The sequence below is a fragment of the Callospermophilus lateralis genome, chromosome 18 (assembly GCF_048772815.1).
Source record: "Callospermophilus lateralis isolate mCalLat2 chromosome 18, mCalLat2.hap1, whole genome shotgun sequence".
NCBI lineage: Eukaryota > Metazoa > Chordata > Mammalia > Rodentia > Sciuridae > Callospermophilus > Callospermophilus lateralis.
Window position 1 is genome coordinate 2,955,202 of NC_135322.1, and position 15,775 is coordinate 2,970,976.

The window sequence follows — 15,775 nt, forward strand, 5'->3', positions numbered from 1 at the left end:
CACAGCAGATATCAAGGAAAAGCCTCCCACCCGTCTAACCAAGGCTTTGGCCTCTGACCATCATCTCCTAGCCGACCCTTGGGAATCCCTGCTGGATACCGTGAACGTGGCCAGGGAGGTGGCGTGTCTTCCGCAGCCATGTTTCTCATGGCCCTAACGCCCTTCCTGCCTGCGGACTCCTGACTGGCTGGGCTGAGGTGGGCTGTGCTGAGAAGCCCCCCACACGGGAAAGCAGGGCCGGCTCAGTCGCCAGGGGCTCAGGCCCTCCGTCCATGGGGCCTCGGGAACCGAGTCCTGCTGACCACACAGGAGCTTGCTACAGAAAGCAGATGGAAAGGAAAGTCAAATGGTATCCTGGTGAATTGCCAGGCGCATCTCTATTCTGACATCAGAAATGATCCTCTTAAAAATTAGAGCATTATAGAGATGCATAGGAGTTGGGTTCATTTTGACAAAATCATACACGTATGGGATTTGATTTCAGTCCCTCCTCCCTCCCCTCCTCCCTCCCCCACCCTCCTTCCTCTATTGATCTTCCTTTCACTTGTTCATTTATTTATTTTTAATTGGGCTTTCTACATCCCCTGTAGTATATTTACATACGCACATAGCATGGGTTGTTGGATTCATCCCACTCTCCCTCCCCTTTCCCGTCCCTCCTCCCTCCCTCTCCATGTCCACACCAGTGTTTATAGCAGCATAACTCACAGTGGACAGATTGTGGACTCATCCCAGGTGCCCACCAACAGGTGAGTGGGTAAAGAAAACGTGGCTTAGATACACAATGGGAGCTCCACCCAGCCATCAAGAAGAGTGAAATCACATCCTTTGCTGGTAAATGGAAGGAACTGGAGGACGTCATGCTGAATGAAATAAGCCAGACTCAGGAAGTCAAGGTCGAACGTTTGCTCTCGTGTGTGGAAGCTGGAGAGGAATAAGATGGGGGCAGAAGGGAGCATCATAAAAGACACAGGGGACATCAGTGGAGTCGAAATAATCCTTTCCTCATTTCAAATGAAAGTTTCAAGTGAATATATTTTTTTATTTGTTTACGTATTTTGTTTTTGTGGTGCTGGGGATCAAACCCAAGGCCTCATGTGCGCTAGGCGAGCACTGTACCTCTGAGCCTCACGCCCAGCCCTAATATATTTATGTTTAAAACAAAACCCACTCTGAAAGCAAAGCCAAAGCAAGTCGGCCTTGGCCTTCTGCACTCACCGATGTGGCCTGTGGGTGGAAAGTCCCCTTGGGCTCTGTGACTCTTCCTGAGCGAGAAGCCCTGATGGCAGGACGATTCAGCAGGCATCGAGTGGCTTCACCTGTGCAGAATGCCGAGTCCTCAAGAGCGAGGTGCATGCACCTCCTCGGGACCCACTCTGCAGGCCCCAGTGCTAAGCTTTTGGCGGTTTCCAGTCGGAGGCCCGACGTGCGACTGAGGCCGAGCAGGGTTTGCTGTGAGTCAGGCCCTTGAAGGCGGGTGTGTGAGGACCGTGTTGAAATCAGCATGCTTCCTGAAGGTGGCTGCTGGAGGGAGGGACTGAAAGGCCACTTCCTGGGTCAGGGAGGCTGTGGCTGGTCTGTGGGCTGCAAAACCAAGAAGGGCGCTTGGAACAGCTGGCAGGCGGACATGATCCCGCGTCTCCTGGCCCTCCTCTGCTTCAGTAAGTGTCCCGGGGCCATCCCCTGGGCTGCAGAAAGTCTCCTAGTGGTGAGAGGTTGGGGTCAGGTAGAGAGAGGAATCACAGGGAAGAGTTGGATCTTGGTGATGCAGGGGAGGCAGGAGCTCTAGCCCGGGCCAACCTCCTGGTTTTGCTGAGGGCTTCTGCACCAGGCTGCCCGGGGGTTTTGGTCTTCTCAATATCACTCAGCCTTTTGTGTAAGTAAAAGTGTTGAAGATAGAGACTTTATATCAGGGTCGTAATTAAAGTCCGAGGTCAAGAGGAAGGTAACCGTAAAGTAGATAAGATGCAGAGGAAACAAGGTCGGGGGTTCCGACCCTGCGCCGTTGCTGGCCACGGTTCTGAGCCTGCCGCCTGCTGTTTTCTAAGGAGGCAGTTAGCTATGACGGCAGTATAGAGAGGCTGGTTTCAAACGGAATTTCTTCCTGTTATAATCAAGAGTAATACAAGAGACATCAGAAGATAACAGATAACAGGTTTTTAAAAAAAGATTTTTTAGTTGTTGATGGACCTTTATTTTTTATTTATGTGGTGCTGAGGATGGAACCCAGTGCCTCACACATGCCAGGCAAGTGCTCTCCACTGAGCCACAACCCCAGCCCCACAGATAACAGTGTTCAGGTAGGATTCGATACTTTACTCGCCCTTCCTCCTACCTGAAATCATTGCATAGAACACCTGTGGGACTGGTGTCATACTTGGGGAACACCATTCTGTTCTATCCCCAGCCCCTAAAGAGCCCTGCAAAAGCAAGTTCGGTCCACTTTTACAGCTCAGGAATTTAATCTGAATTTGCAATGTAGAGTGACTTGCTCAGGACTGCACGCATTTAAGGGAAACGAATTTCTACACACGACTGTCTGACGCCACGTGATCAATGTTTCCACACAGCCACGGAGGTCCCCTGGGAGGGGCATGTACAGAAGGGGTCCTTGGTGTGTCCTGGGGTATGGGAAGGGACTTGGATCTGGAGAAATCTGAGGAGCTAGAAGTAGTTCAGAATGTGCCCAGCTGTGGGGCCAGAACGCAACCCAGGAAAAATACCTCTAAATACCTTTAGAAACAAGTGGCGCTGGATCCCCCAAGCCCTGAAGGAAGCCGCCTGGCCTTGATGTGGTGGTCCTTCCTGTCACTCTGATTCTTTGACCCCAAAACTTCAGGTTCCCGGAGCTTTTCTTCTGTGAGAGGCCTGTCTAAGGAAGAGGTGTTCAGTTGTGTTGGGGGGACTGGGCAGGTAGCAGGGTTCCAGAACCTTCACTCCTGGGTGCACCAGTTGTAGGGTGTCAGGACGCTGTGTCCATACTTAGGACTCCTTTTCCTCCTCTTTCAAGGTCAGCTTAACAGGTTCATGTGTGAGTGAACAGTGCTCAATAATGATTCTTGATTTTTTTTTGTGAGATGGGGTCTTGCTGAGTTGCCCAGGCTGGCCTCAAACTTGCCACCCTCCTGCCTCCGACCCCTGAGAGCTGCAATTACAGGGGTGCACCATCATGCCTGGCTAATGATGATACTTTTTGTTATTCTTCCGTCTCTGACTTGGTTAGGGACTGATTCCGTCAACTGTTTCTTTGAGAGAGCTTCCCTGGCTGTCTGCATGGAAATCTCATTCCTTCTTTTTTATGGCTGAATAGTATTTCATTGTAGGTGGGATAACAGCTCTATAGACACAGATCTAGGTCTAGAATGGTACTTTTTCCAAGGAGCTGGTACTTGAAGTGGCAGAAGCAGAGAAGTCCCCCAATCTGCCAAAATGCAAACTTCTCCTGTCCCTCTTCTGTTCATATGAGTTGCCTAGTGTAGGTATCTCGTAGGAGGGGCACCGTGCATGTCCTCTCTTCCTGGCTCCTCCCCCTGGCACAACGTCCTCAAGGTCTGCCCACCATGGTGTGGCATGTCAACATCTCCTTGTTCGTGTATGTGTGTGTGTGTGTGTGTGTGTGTGTGTGTGAATAACATTCTATTTGAGGATGGACTACCTTTAGCTTATCCATTCCTCAGTTGATGGGCACTTGGGTATTTTCCTCCATTTAGATATTTATTACTTCCCTTTTTAAAAGATGAAATGTATTTTCAACCGATTCTTGTATGTAATTTTAGCACAAAAGCCTTGAAACTTCCTCCTTTTAGTGCTAAGACACAAAACTGTTGGCTCCGCAGTGGAGGAAAAAGAGGAAATCTCTTTGGATTAGCCCAGTCTCTTTATTATGATAGTGTCCATACTCAGGCTTGATGCTCATTTGAAAGAGATCTTGGCACTCAGGCAGAACCGAGTCCCCCGTGTCTGGGCACTTAGGGCAGGACCACTGTGAATGGTCACCTGTGTCAAGCCACCTTCACTTAGAAGTTTCTTTTTGCATTGGTTGATGTCCGAGTCTTGAGAGGTGTGTGTCAGGTTGATTTAGAGTGGGGTTCTCCCCCTGCCTCTCATTCAAATCACCAGGGGCATGTGGAAAAGTGCCCGGGCCCGAGCCCATCCCAGGGATCCTGACTCATGCTTCTGGGTTGGCTCTGTGCACTGGACTTTCCCAGGTCCCCAGCCCAATGGGCAGCCCAGGGTAAGACCACCCAGATGGAACAGCCCACAAGTGCAGCTACCTGTGGGTGGGCAGGGTTGTGTTTTCCCCTTTCTGGAATATCTGTTTGGATTTTTTTGAGGCTTACACAAGGCACCAAACAAGCATGAAAAGAAGTAATGATAAACACCGGGTCAGAAGTCCTTCAGATTTAGAGTAAAAGATGGTTCCCCTAGCCCTCCCCAAGAGCCAGTCCTTCGCCCCGGCAGGTGGATATGATGGTACAGTATCGGAAGCAAGGGAGGAAGATGGGGTGCTGTGGCCAGGAGCACCCCTGAGGCTGTGGCTCCTGCTGTAGTGGGCGTCCTGTTGGTGATATCAAGTGCCTGAGGGAATCAACTTAGAAGGAGGAAAGGTGTATTCTGGCTTGTTGTTTCAGAAGATTCAGCTCAGGGTCGGTTGCATGTGGCCTTGGGCCTGTGGCAGTACAGTACATCATGGCGGGAGCCCGCGGTGGAGGAGGCTGCTCATCCCACAGTGGCCAGGAAGCAAAAGGAGACAGATGGGAAGGGGCCAGGGTCCCCATCACCCCTTCAGGAGCACACCCCCAGTGACCAGGCCTCAGCACACGAGCCTGGGGGGACACTGCAGATCCACACTGCAGCAGCTCACATCCTGGTGGCTGGAAAGTCCAAACAGCATGGCACTGGCATCTGGCAAGAGTGCCCTGTCCTGCCTGGCGGGGGAGCTGGCCTGGTCCTGTGGGAAGGGCATCAACCCTCACTGGCTCTGCCCTGTAATCGATTGCTTCTCAAAGGTGCCACCACCTCGGTACTGTTCCCTGAGGACCTAACTAACCTCCAGCACTAGAGACTTTAGGGGACACGCTCAAACCCCATCATGGGGCGTATCACCAGTCAGCCAACACGTGCTGCTGATGGCCGACCAGGAGCCAGGGCCTGGACAGACCTGGGGGCCACACAGAGACCTGCCTTCCAGCTGCTCCGTCACAGCACCTCCATGGCATGGGGTAGGGACACTTCTATCAGCTCCTAACTATGACGACCAAGTGGTTTCGTCTTCATCCACGTCACCCGAGGCACCAGGCAGCCTTCTCTACGAGGGCTGCTCGGTCCTGGGAGTCTACAGGAGATTCGCACTCCAGCACAGGGTCCTGAGGTCCTCAGGAGCAGTCATGGTCCCCCAGGCCTGAATCCTCCCCAACAGTCTGCCTGGCAGGGAGCCCTCCCCTGGGGTCAAGGCAGGGGCACGGGGAGCGCAGGTGGGAGCACGGGAGGCTGGCGAGGGGTGGAGGAGACCCTGCAGCACACGCGCAGCCCCGGGACCCTGCCATCCAGAGTGTGAGCCAGGGTTGGCCCAGCACGAGCTTGGGCCTCAGGCAGCTCCAGGCAGCCCTCCTCCTCACAGGCTCTTTTGCAGGATTGTGTGTTGGCCAAAGAGACGCCCCAGGAGATGGTGAGTGATGCTTCTGCAGACGCGGCCGGGTCCTTGGGCAAGAATGTCCCCAGCCCTACCCTTTCTCCCAGCTGGGCTTCTGCGACCCAGCCCTGAGCTCTGCTTCCTTCCAGGGTCCCTTCCCAAGCCCACCCTCAGCGCCTGGCCCAGCTCGGTGGTCCCCGCCAAGAGCAACGTGACTCTGCGGTGCTCCAGCCCCGTCCCGGGGATCCGATTCATTCTCAGAAAGGGACCTGATATTTTGGATTCCAGGCTGCCACTGGATCCCACTAAGACAACGGCCGAGTTTCTTCTCACCGAGCTAGGACCCCGGAGTGCTGGGCCATACACCTGCGAATGCTTCTGGAGAGGGCTCTCTGGTGTGACCTCTCAGCTCAGCCATGTCCTTCTGCTCTTGGTCACAGGTGAGAGGAAGGGTTGCCCAGAATAGCATGTGGTTGCCTCAGATGGACGGACGGAGGAGAGGAAGAGGGGGAGGGGTTGGGCTGTCATCTCCAGAGCATCTGGGGAGGGGCTGGGACAGGACTGGATCCCTTGGCTTCATCCAGGACCGTGGGAGGGGACATCTGGGTCCTGAATCCAGAGCAGACAGTGGGGGAGGGGAGGTGTGGCGGGGACTTCCTGCCAGGCCAGGGGCCTTTCCCCAGGACCTCAGAGCCACCTTCCCTTGCAGGGTATTTGCCTAAACCTTCCCTCCAAGCCCATCATGTGGGCCAGGTGACCGCAGGGGGACAGGTGGCCCTGCAGTGCCAGATACCCAGCACCATGGTGCAACCTTTGGAGTCTGCCCTACTGAAGGCCGGGACCCCGTCGCCGGTGCAGCTGCACAGTCCAGTGGGGTCGGAGTCAGACTTCTCCCTTCAGGGCGTGACAGTCAGTGACTCGGGGACCTACAGCTGCATCTACTACCAGGCAAGGGCTCCCTTCTGGGCCTCGGACCCCAGTCCTGCCCTGGACATCCTGGTGACAGGTGAGCTCTTTGTCACCTCTTAGTCTGTCACTTCTCTTAACAGCCTTCCCTTCCCCAGTTTCCTTTCCTCCGTTGCTTCTGGGCCTTGGTGACCCCTGTGCCGTTGTCCTTCCACATCCCGAATCCTGCCTCTCCGGTTCCCTGCATCTCTGTGGGTCCGTGTGGTCCTTGGGATCGGATCTTGTTCTCAGGGACTCTCCATTTTCCACCTGGTTTTCCACGGCCTCCTGCTCCTGGCCTGGCGCAGGTTCTCCTCGGGTCTCTTGTCTCCGGGGCCACTGTTAGGACTGAGTGATCGCCCAGGCCAGCAGGTGGCCTCGCCAGCTGCCGCCCTCAGCTCCTTCAGCTTTGTGAATTCTCTTTTGTGCCTTGAGACTGTGTGCGGAGTGCGACTGTTTTATAGTAAGAAATAAAGGTCTGGCCAGGTGCGGGGGTGCACGCCCGCCCGTAATACCAGTGACTCGGGAGGCTGAGGCAGGAGGATTGGGAGTTCCAAGCCAGCCTCAGCAGCTCAGTGAGACCCTATCTCTAAAAAAACATAAACAGGACTGAGGGTGTGGCTCAGTGGTTAAGCACCCCTGGGTTCAATCCCTGGTACCAAAAAAGAAAAAAGGAAAGGAAGGAGGTAAGGTCTTTATGGTCTTTATGGTCGTTGGTGAGAGCAGCAGAGGGCTTCCGCGACCTGCGAGGGACTTGCTGTCTTCCCTAGGGACTCGGCCTGCAGGGAACCCTGTTGCCCATGAGGTGAGCCTTGTGCTCCTGGGGTGGGCTGAAGCCAGGACAGGAGCCAGGGCCAACACCAAGCTGCCCTTCTCCAGGGCCAAGTCCAGCAGCAGGGAGGCCTTCACGGCCTTGCTGGCCTTTCTTTCAGTTCCCCCGAGGGCCTCGTCCGAGGGTTACACCAAGGGCAACCTCGTGCGGCTGGGAGTGGCGGCCGGCGTCCTGCTGATGGGGGTGGTCCTCGTGCTGGAAGCCTGGCATGCTAGAGGGGTGCCACACGCTGGGCCAGGTAAGGCAGCTGAGCACCGCCCATGGCGGGCAGCCGCAGCGACGCCCCACGGTTGGAAGGGTGTCACTGGTGAACAGAAACAGAGTACACTATTGCCACGTCCGCTTGTTTTTATTTGCCAATTTTATTTGCCTCAGTCTGGGAGGAAGAATCAGGTCATTTATTGTGCACTAAATACATCCTCCCACTCCTGGTGAGATAGATGATTGCCACCAAGCAGCTGTTCGTAAAGATCCACTGTTCCAGCAAATTTCAGCGACCTGGTGCAGTGCCACTGACTATAGCCACCTGGTGCTCCACCCGCCCGGGTTCTCTGAGCACCAGACTTACCCGGGGCCCTCTGTGATTCCTCCGCACGGGTACAGATGGCAGATTAGGTCAACTGTTCTTTTCACCATGTGGGACTGTCTAATTCATTTTAGGGACAGACTTTAAATTGTTATGAGGTGCCAGTGAAGCCCTGGTCATAGTAGAATTTAACAAGGAGCTGTTAGCCTCCATGACAGCTCGCCAGCACCTGAGGGGAGGAGGGGAGGCGGAGGGGGACCGTCGGAACCTGTGTTGGAACCTGAGTTCCTCTTCTGAACTCAGGTCTGTTCTTGGCACCCACAGGCTCCCCCCAGATCCCCAGTGCACCCATGAATCCTGGACAAGTTGGGTCAGCTGGTCTGAGACAGTGTCCTGTGCCACCGGGTCTCCCAGCTCTTTGAACAATGGCTCCCTCTTCCTCACTCCTTACCGGGGACAGGGACAGGCTTGGCACCCTCACCAATAAAGCATTTTTATGATTATCATAATAAAACTCTTTTCTCTACTGACACGGCCATGCCACCTGGACCCTAAGCCAAAGCTCATGTATGTATGGACCTTCTCTGTGATCCCAATTCTATATATTTGATCATTGTGGCTTTATTTTTCCTTTTCCTAAGAGTGTATGTTGAGAATATAAAATACACACGACTTATATATATATAGTATGCATTTATACGTAATATATATGCATCTCATCTATTATAATACATATTTATATTCCTGATAAGTTGCTGATTGGACATTTTATCCACTTTTATTTTTAGTTGAGTTCTTTTTTTGGTGGGGGGCAGTACTGGGGATGGAGCCCGGGTCCTGGGGCATGCTTAGCTGGATTCTTTATCTTCTTAACTTTGCAACGTAAAGATACACACAATCTGGACACAAGCCCCTCAGCCCATATACGCTGAGCGATTATTGGTTTCAGTCCATGCCCTGCCTTCAGATTTTAACTTCATTTTTTCTTTCTATACTGAGTGTTGAACCAGGGCCTCGCACTGAGCCAGCTCCCAGCCCCTTAACATCTTTAGAAAAGCAAGAGTTTTGAATTTGGGTGAAACTGAGAAACCAAGAATATTTTTCCTTTGTGGGAAAAAACCTTCTGTATCCTAGCTAAGAAATGTTTGCCCACCCCTTGGTGAAGGACTCAATTTTCTGGTTTCCCTTCCCAGTTTTCTGGTTTCCCTTCCCAGTTTTCTGGTTTCCCTTCCCATTTCTGTCGCCTCTCTCCAGTGCCCTTTGCCCTGGTGTCAGGCTTGTCCTGGCTGTCCCCTGTGCCTGGCCTTCTTCACCCAGATGTTCCTGGTGTGCTCAGGCAGCAGGAGGGCTGTCTAGCCCACCGTCCCAGGGAGAGGCTCACCACTCCTGCTTAGGAGGCTTTGGGCTGCTGTGTGGTCAAGAGTGGCCACAGTTGATAGAGCTCTGGATTTACAGCCAGTCTGGGCGAAGAACACCAAGGGAAATCTCTCTCTCTCTCTCTCTCTCTCTCTGTACTAGAGATCAAACCCAGGGGTGCTTTACCACTGAGTAACATCTCCAGCCCTTTTTATTTTGAGAAAGGGTCTGGGATTGCAGGTGTGCACCACCACGTCTGCTTCCCGACCCCCCAGTGCTGGGGATGGGACCCAGGGCCCCTCCTCCCATGATAGACCAGTGCTGTACCACCGAGCTGCAGCCCCAGCCTCCCCTGCGTTTTATTGACAGATAATTGACAAACAAAACCCTTACAAGGCTGTTGGAACATACCATGCATCACCATTGACTATGTCACCTTGCTGTGCAGTCGCTGGGGACTCCTCCTGACAGATGGTGACTCAGTCCCTGTGGAATATTCTCTCGCCTTTCCCCACTCCACCTTTCAAGAGAAAAACTGGATGCTATCTATCAAAACTCCATATCCACACTCTCTCTTAGAATCTGGCTTGAAGACACCCTTAACCCTGTGAACACACCCGAGTGAACATTGCCGATCATTGTGACCTATGGGGAGGTTGGATTTAGAGCCCGGCTCCCTGCTGGCACCTGATGGCATCTTTGCCAGCAACGCTACCCAGTTTCTAATGGAGCATGAAAAATGGCCTCAGAGCTGGCTTCCCCCTCCTCCAGGGCAGCTGGTTCAGGCAGAGGGGCTCCAGGGCTCAGGGTGCTGTCTCCCGTCCACAGGGGCTCACCTGGTTTGGGACCCTGCCACACTTTCATCTCCATCTAGAACCTGTGTTGGAGGCGCGGAGAATCAGTGATCCTCTTCTGAACTTAGGTCTGTCCTTGGCACCCACAGCCTCCCCCCAGATCCACAATTTATTTTTAGAAATAAGACACACTGAGCAGGACACAGGCAGAAGAGGACTCTGCCCGAGTTCCGACCCTGCCCGTTCCTGAGCCCCACGGGCTGAGATGCCTGTAAGTTCCACACCATGCCGCTCAGATCTGCTGCTGGGAGACCTGTCCTCTCCCGTTCTGGAGTATTTTGAGGCTGATTCTTGTGACCATTTCAGGAAAGAGATTTCCGATATTCTTACTCCAGGGAAATGATACATTTTTAAGGTGATAGATGAGCTCCTCACTCTCGTTTGGTCATTCTACACTGTGCTCATGTACTGAAACATCACATTGTACATCATAAGTATACCCAGTTATTATCTGTCAATTAAAAATGAAGCTAAACTAATGAAATTTTAAAGCACTTTATTAAGGTGGGACTGACATGTAAAAGACTTTATATTTAATGTCTACCACCCAGTGAGTCCCTGGGGTAAGTGCACACCTGTGAAGTCATCTCCACCAAGGACAGACACACATCCATCACTTGTAAGCCCCATCCCCCTTATTGTTATCCTTGTTCTCTGTGATGAGCAGAGAGACTGGTGACGTCTGAGAGACATCGGTGACCTTGTGGGTTGTCTGTGCAGATGCCGGCTCTCTGGTGTTGAAAATGTCCTGTGGTTATGTCACCATGGGTGGTGGCTGAAGGGGAGGCGGGTGCTCTGCTGCAGTGGGCACTCAGAGCCGCAGGTCCACGCTGGCAGATTCCACCAGGGATGGAAGATATTCTGGAGAAGCTGCCCCGAGGAAGCGTCCTTGTGTGTATTCCCTAAGCAGCACAGGGTAACAATGGTTCCCAGAGCGGTTACCCTGTACAGGTATCACAGGTCATCCAGATACTTGGAAGCATGCTGCGGTTGTGTGCTGTGCCTCGGTTACATGCCAACACTGCCCCATTTTCCATAAGGGATTGAACATCCTCGGATTTTGGTTTGGGGGCACCCTGGAAACAAGGTCCCTCAGATAACAAGAAATGTGACTCTTTTTTGTGTGAAACTGTAACTATCTCCAATAGCTAAAAGCAACAACAACAAAATTAAAACATCTTAATGAAGATGTAGACATATATAATACATAAATATAGTAAAGAAATATTTGTTCAAAATTAGTGTTCAAAGTTGCTGGGCAGGACCCCAGGAGGCGGGGCAGGTGGAGCCGCACCCCAGCATCTGTGGGACGTGTGGTTACCGCTGGCTTCTGGCTTCCTGAGTCGGTTGCAAGAAGGAAACGCTGCACCCGGTGATGACAGATCCAAAGCATCAGAGCAAAGCCTCGTCCTCTGGTCTGGGGGTGGGCAGGAGGGGAGAGCGCTGCCTGCTCGGCCTGAAGCCAGGGTCCGGCTCTGGTGGAAGGAGCTATGAGCGCAGAATCCCTGTGGCTGCTCTGCCTGGGTAGGTCTCCAGTGGGCGCTAGGGCTGGATGGGGAGTGGATTCATGCCCGGGAAGGTGGAGTGCAGGAATGGATGGCCCTGCGTGGGTGGGTGCGTCAGAGCCTGCCGCCTCGGGCTGTGCGCATCCTAAGAGACGGGAGCCCAATGGCAGGGCCCGGGGACACCCAGCCTACTCCAGGAGAAACGCAGCGCTCCGCGGGCATCTCCAAGGCTGCCCTCTGACTGTGCCCTCTTGCGGAGGGCATCCCCATGGGCTACAGCGGGCAGGGGCTGCCCTCAGTTTGAGCCAACCCTTATCAAACGATCCGATACTGTGAAAAGCAAGGTGTGGACAGAGTGAACAGGATGGTGACAGAGGTACCCTCCTCCGCCCTGTGTTCCTTTGGTGGCTGCTGAACCCCAGCGCGCCAACCTGGCATAATGGGAACTATTCTCTCTCAAGTGCTGGCCATGCCCATTCCTTACCAGGGTGCCGAGGGGTTCTGCTCCCTGCCCCTCTGCCTGGCTCTGGCACCAGCGATCCTGGGCATCTTTGCTGTGTGGATATGTTGCTGCGATCTCTGCCTCTGTCCTTACTCAGCTTGTGTGTGGATGCCCCCCTTCTTCTTACAGGGACAGCGGTCACGTCAGAGGATGGCCCCACTTAGCCTAACTCTTCACGTTTGTAAAGGGGCATACTGCTATGTCAGGTACAGTCCTGTCCACAGTTGTGGGAGCTGGAACTCAACTGTGTCTCCTGGGGACACAAGTGAACCTTTAACACCCTCCTCCTCTGGCCGTAATCCTCTTCCAGAAGCAGGTCTGTGACCCAGGCCAGGCCAGCCTGACACTGCTGGACGCTTTTAGACCAGCAGTGAGAGGGGACTTCTTTCCTCCCCGAGTGTGACCTACAAAGATGCAAGACTGTAGCTCCTACAGCTCTGTTCCTGGGCCCCTTCTGGTCCAGCCGGCGTCCCAAGGGAGCCAGACAGGAAAGCCAGGAGAACAGAGCCTGGAGTGTTGGCGCTGCCGGGCACCGATAGGCAAGGCGCCCATGTGAGCCAGAGCCACTCCGTTTTATTTGGGGTGAACTTTTACTATTTAAATTTATGTAGGTCTGGACTAGACAGGGTAAGAACACCAATGCACATAAAATCTTAAAGTTATTACTTCCAAGGGTATGAGGTGGTGACTGAGTCTGTACTGGTGACGTTTAGTAGCACCTTGTCAGGTTCGGAGACCCTCATCAGCCCGCAGGCACCTTTGGTGCTTCCTCCCCATACATTGGTCGCTGCTCCTGGCATCCACTCTGTCTCTCCCGACTCTCCCGTTCTGGATGTAGCATAAAATGGAATCAAACCCTGGTGGCCTGGGTGCCTGACTTTGTTCACTTAGCATCATGTTTCTGAGCTTCACCCACATCGTAGCATGAATCGTACTCCCCTCCTTTCTGTGGCTGAATAACTCCACAGAGAAGTGTAGACCTCACCAGGTGCTGGTTCAAAGGACCTGTCAGACTGTAGCTAGTTTTTGGTAATCCAGGAGCAGGTCTTCTACACACTCTCAGCATTTACCTACAGCTACAATTTCTCAGGCGCCCGTCTCTTGCCATACACTTAACATCTGTACCGTCTCTGTGTGTGTGTTGCCATACTCCAATGCAGAGCCGTGCAGTTCCCGCACTGTTTAGGGGCTGTTGCCTTCCGTCAAGTGGGAAGAGCAACACTGGAAACCTAGCTCCCCAGCCAGGCACAGAAGCGCACGCCTGTAATCCCAGCAGCTCCGGAGGCAGGAGGATCGTGAGTTCAAAGCCAGCCTCAGCAAAAGCAAGGCACTAAGCAACTCAGTGAGACCCTGTCTCTAAATAAAATACAAAATAGGGCGGGGATGTGGCTCAGAGTTTAGTGCCCCTGGGTTCAATCCCCTAAACAAAAAGAGAAAAGAAAGAAACTGAGCTCCCCAGCAGAGGGTGGTAATGTAAACTCCCGACTACGGGATCACCAGAAACTGGCTCCGGTTTATAGGTACTGAAGAGAAGCTTGCAGAGAGCAGAGCCAGGTTGACACGGGCCCCTTGACACGGGTCCCCCGGAGGACAGTCCCCACCTACCCTCATGGCCTACCCACGGTCACACAGCTGAAGTCCTGTCTAAGGCCCTGCCTCTCTCCTTCCTGGGCAGGCTGGCGTCTGTGCTCCGAATTCCCACTTGGTTCAAACCAGGACAGACAGCCTGAGACAGTTGGTGGCTCCAGAGAGTACTAGCTTCCCCCCAAAAACGCTCCAGGCTGGTGTCCCCTTCCCCGGGGGCTCCTCAGTCTCCCTTCCCAGGAAGACCTCAAGAAGGAGCAGAAGGGGCTAGAGCAGGCAGCTGGCCGGCCTGAGGGAGGGGCCTGGATCTCCAGGGAGGCAAGGGGTCCCTTGGAAGGAGTAGAGAACCCTCTGCACACCCCCAGGGTAAAGCGACCTTTGCATTTATGTAAGTGTGTGACAGAGAGCCACAACCTTGGAAAACCATGCCAAGGGTGAGGGGGAGGCCGAAGCGAGTGATTTCTAGCTGGTGAAGGAACTGATCCTGAAAGCAAAGTGATCACCAGAAAGGGTTGTGGGAGTGTCCCTCTGTGACAACTTCTGAGTGACAACAGTGAGGAGCAAGCCGGGGAACTGTGGGGATCGACAGAGGTTTCTACCATGCGGCCAGCGCAATGGTTTCATTAATGAGGTTCTTGGCATAAAAGTTAGCTAGCGAGATCGAAATAAACACACAGACTCAGTTACCTTTTTCTATGACCAGGTCCGAGACGGCTCCCCTCTCTGGTTCCCTCCTCTAACTGCCCGGCAGGGCAGCAAGGATTACTCAGGGCTAGCAGGAGAGAGAGAGAGTGAGCACGCCAGGGAGTAGCCTTTTATTGGGGAGCAAGAAATTCAGGGGAGAATTCCATCCAATGAAGGTTGAAGAGGGGCCGCACTCCAAGGTCAGGGTCAGTGATTGGGCCTCCGGGGTCAGTGGTCAGTTACACCCCCACACGGACAGGTTCTCTCAACAGGAGAGGGCCGGGAAAGCTCCGACACAGCCAGAGCGCCTCAGACCCTGACCGGGAGTCACCCAGTCACGTGTGAGAATGGCTCCCGACAGAGGTTAACCCTGGTAGTTGCGCTCTCTCCTGGTTGCATGCGAAGCCAGGCGCACAGCCATCTCTCAAACACATCCTCTCTTCCAGGGCTGTGCCTGGGCCTTGCAGACCAGGGAGAGAACGGTGAGTGTCCCCGGTCCCCTGGGCATTCCTGCGCTCCACATTTTCTGGCCTTCTCCTCCAATCCTCCTGATTCCAGGAGGGGCTTCACCGTCTTCCAGATGAAGAGGCAGTTAACTCTGAATTCTTTCCAGAGAAACTTCCCAGGCCCTCGCTCTGTGCCTGGCCTAGCTCCGTGGTGGAACTGGGGAGCAGTGTGACTCTGCAGTGTCGGGCTGGTTTCCAGAATGCCACCTTCATGCTGGGGAAATTGCACGACCCCGGGTTCAAGCAAGAGCAGAGCTCCGCAGAAACCACGGCTGAGTTCCCCCTGGCCAGCCTGCAGCCTGAGGATGCCGGGGGCTACTTCTGTGCCTACAAGACGGCAGCCACCGGCCAGTGGTCAGAGCAGAGCCAGCGCTTACAGCTAGTGGTCACAGGTGAGGGGGTGGCCTGAGATCACCTCCTCCTGCTGCAATGGGCTGGGAAGAAGGAATCCAGGAGCCGAGACAGACCTGGTGGGGAGCCGGGGAGGTGGGAGTCGAGTGTGGGGATTCCCGGGGGTCTTCATGATGCGGATGTGGGGGGAGTTTTAGAATATAATCAGTTAATTAAGGGTTCAAGGTACAGTGAGGCCCACAGACGAGGAGACACCTGCCGCTGAGACAGCTGGTGACTCAGTCCCTGGGGAGGAGCTCACTGCGCCATAGAGGCTCCATGGCAGGGGAGCCAGGGCTGCTCAGGCCACAGAGGGAGGGAGAACTGCCGGCAAGAGCCACCTTGTATTTCCATGGGAAAGAGTAGGTTGGGACCCGCTCCTTGTCCCGGGGTGCTCCTGGTGGCTTGCACTTGGTCCTGGGTGGTGGGGAGGGGGGCTGTGGTATGAGAGCCCCATGG

General features: G+C 54.0%; 2 protein-coding genes across 2 annotated transcripts; both read left to right on the forward strand.

The window, feature by feature from the left end:
• The first annotated feature begins 1,627 nt into the window (after positions 1-1,627).
• Tarm1 (T cell-interacting, activating receptor on myeloid cells 1) lies at positions 1,628-10,924 on the forward strand. Its single transcript, XM_077105883.1, has 7 exons — positions 1,628-1,661; positions 5,633-5,668; positions 5,782-6,072; positions 6,342-6,638; positions 7,510-7,647; positions 8,260-8,313; positions 10,866-10,924. Exons 1-7 carry the CDS (start codon positions 1,628-1,630, stop codon positions 10,922-10,924), a joined length of 909 nt encoding a protein of 302 aa, XP_076961998.1.
• Positions 10,925-11,635: 711 nt separating this feature from the next.
• On the forward strand, positions 11,636-15,335 carry Vstm1 (V-set and transmembrane domain containing 1). Its single transcript, XM_076839234.2, has 3 exons — positions 11,636-11,669; positions 14,867-14,902; positions 15,034-15,335. The coding sequence occupies exons 1-3, from the start codon at positions 11,636-11,638 to the stop codon at positions 15,333-15,335; spliced, it is 372 nt and encodes a 123-aa protein (XP_076695349.2).
• Positions 15,336-15,775: the final 440 nt, after the last annotated feature.

Coding starts and splice junctions, on each gene's coding strand:
- Vstm1 (XM_076839234.2), top strand. CDS start 11,636: ATGAGCGCAGAATCCCTGTGGCTGCTCTGCCTGG. Junction 11,670..14,866: donor CCTGTGGCTGCTCTGCCTGG/GTAGGTCTCCAG, acceptor CCTCTCTTCCAG/GGCTGTGCCTGGGCCTTGCA. Junction 14,903..15,033: donor TGCAGACCAGGGAGAGAACG/GTGAGTGTCCCC, acceptor AATTCTTTCCAG/AGAAACTTCCCAGGCCCTCG.
- Tarm1 (XM_077105883.1), top strand. CDS start 1,628: ATGATCCCGCGTCTCCTGGCCCTCCTCTGCTTCA. Junction 1,662..5,632: donor CCTGGCCCTCCTCTGCTTCA/GTAAGTGTCCCG, acceptor GCTCTTTTGCAG/GATTGTGTGTTGGCCAAAGA. Junction 7,648..8,259: donor GGTGCCACACGCTGGGCCAG/GTAAGGCAGCTG, acceptor TGGCACCCACAG/GCTCCCCCCAGATCCCCAGT.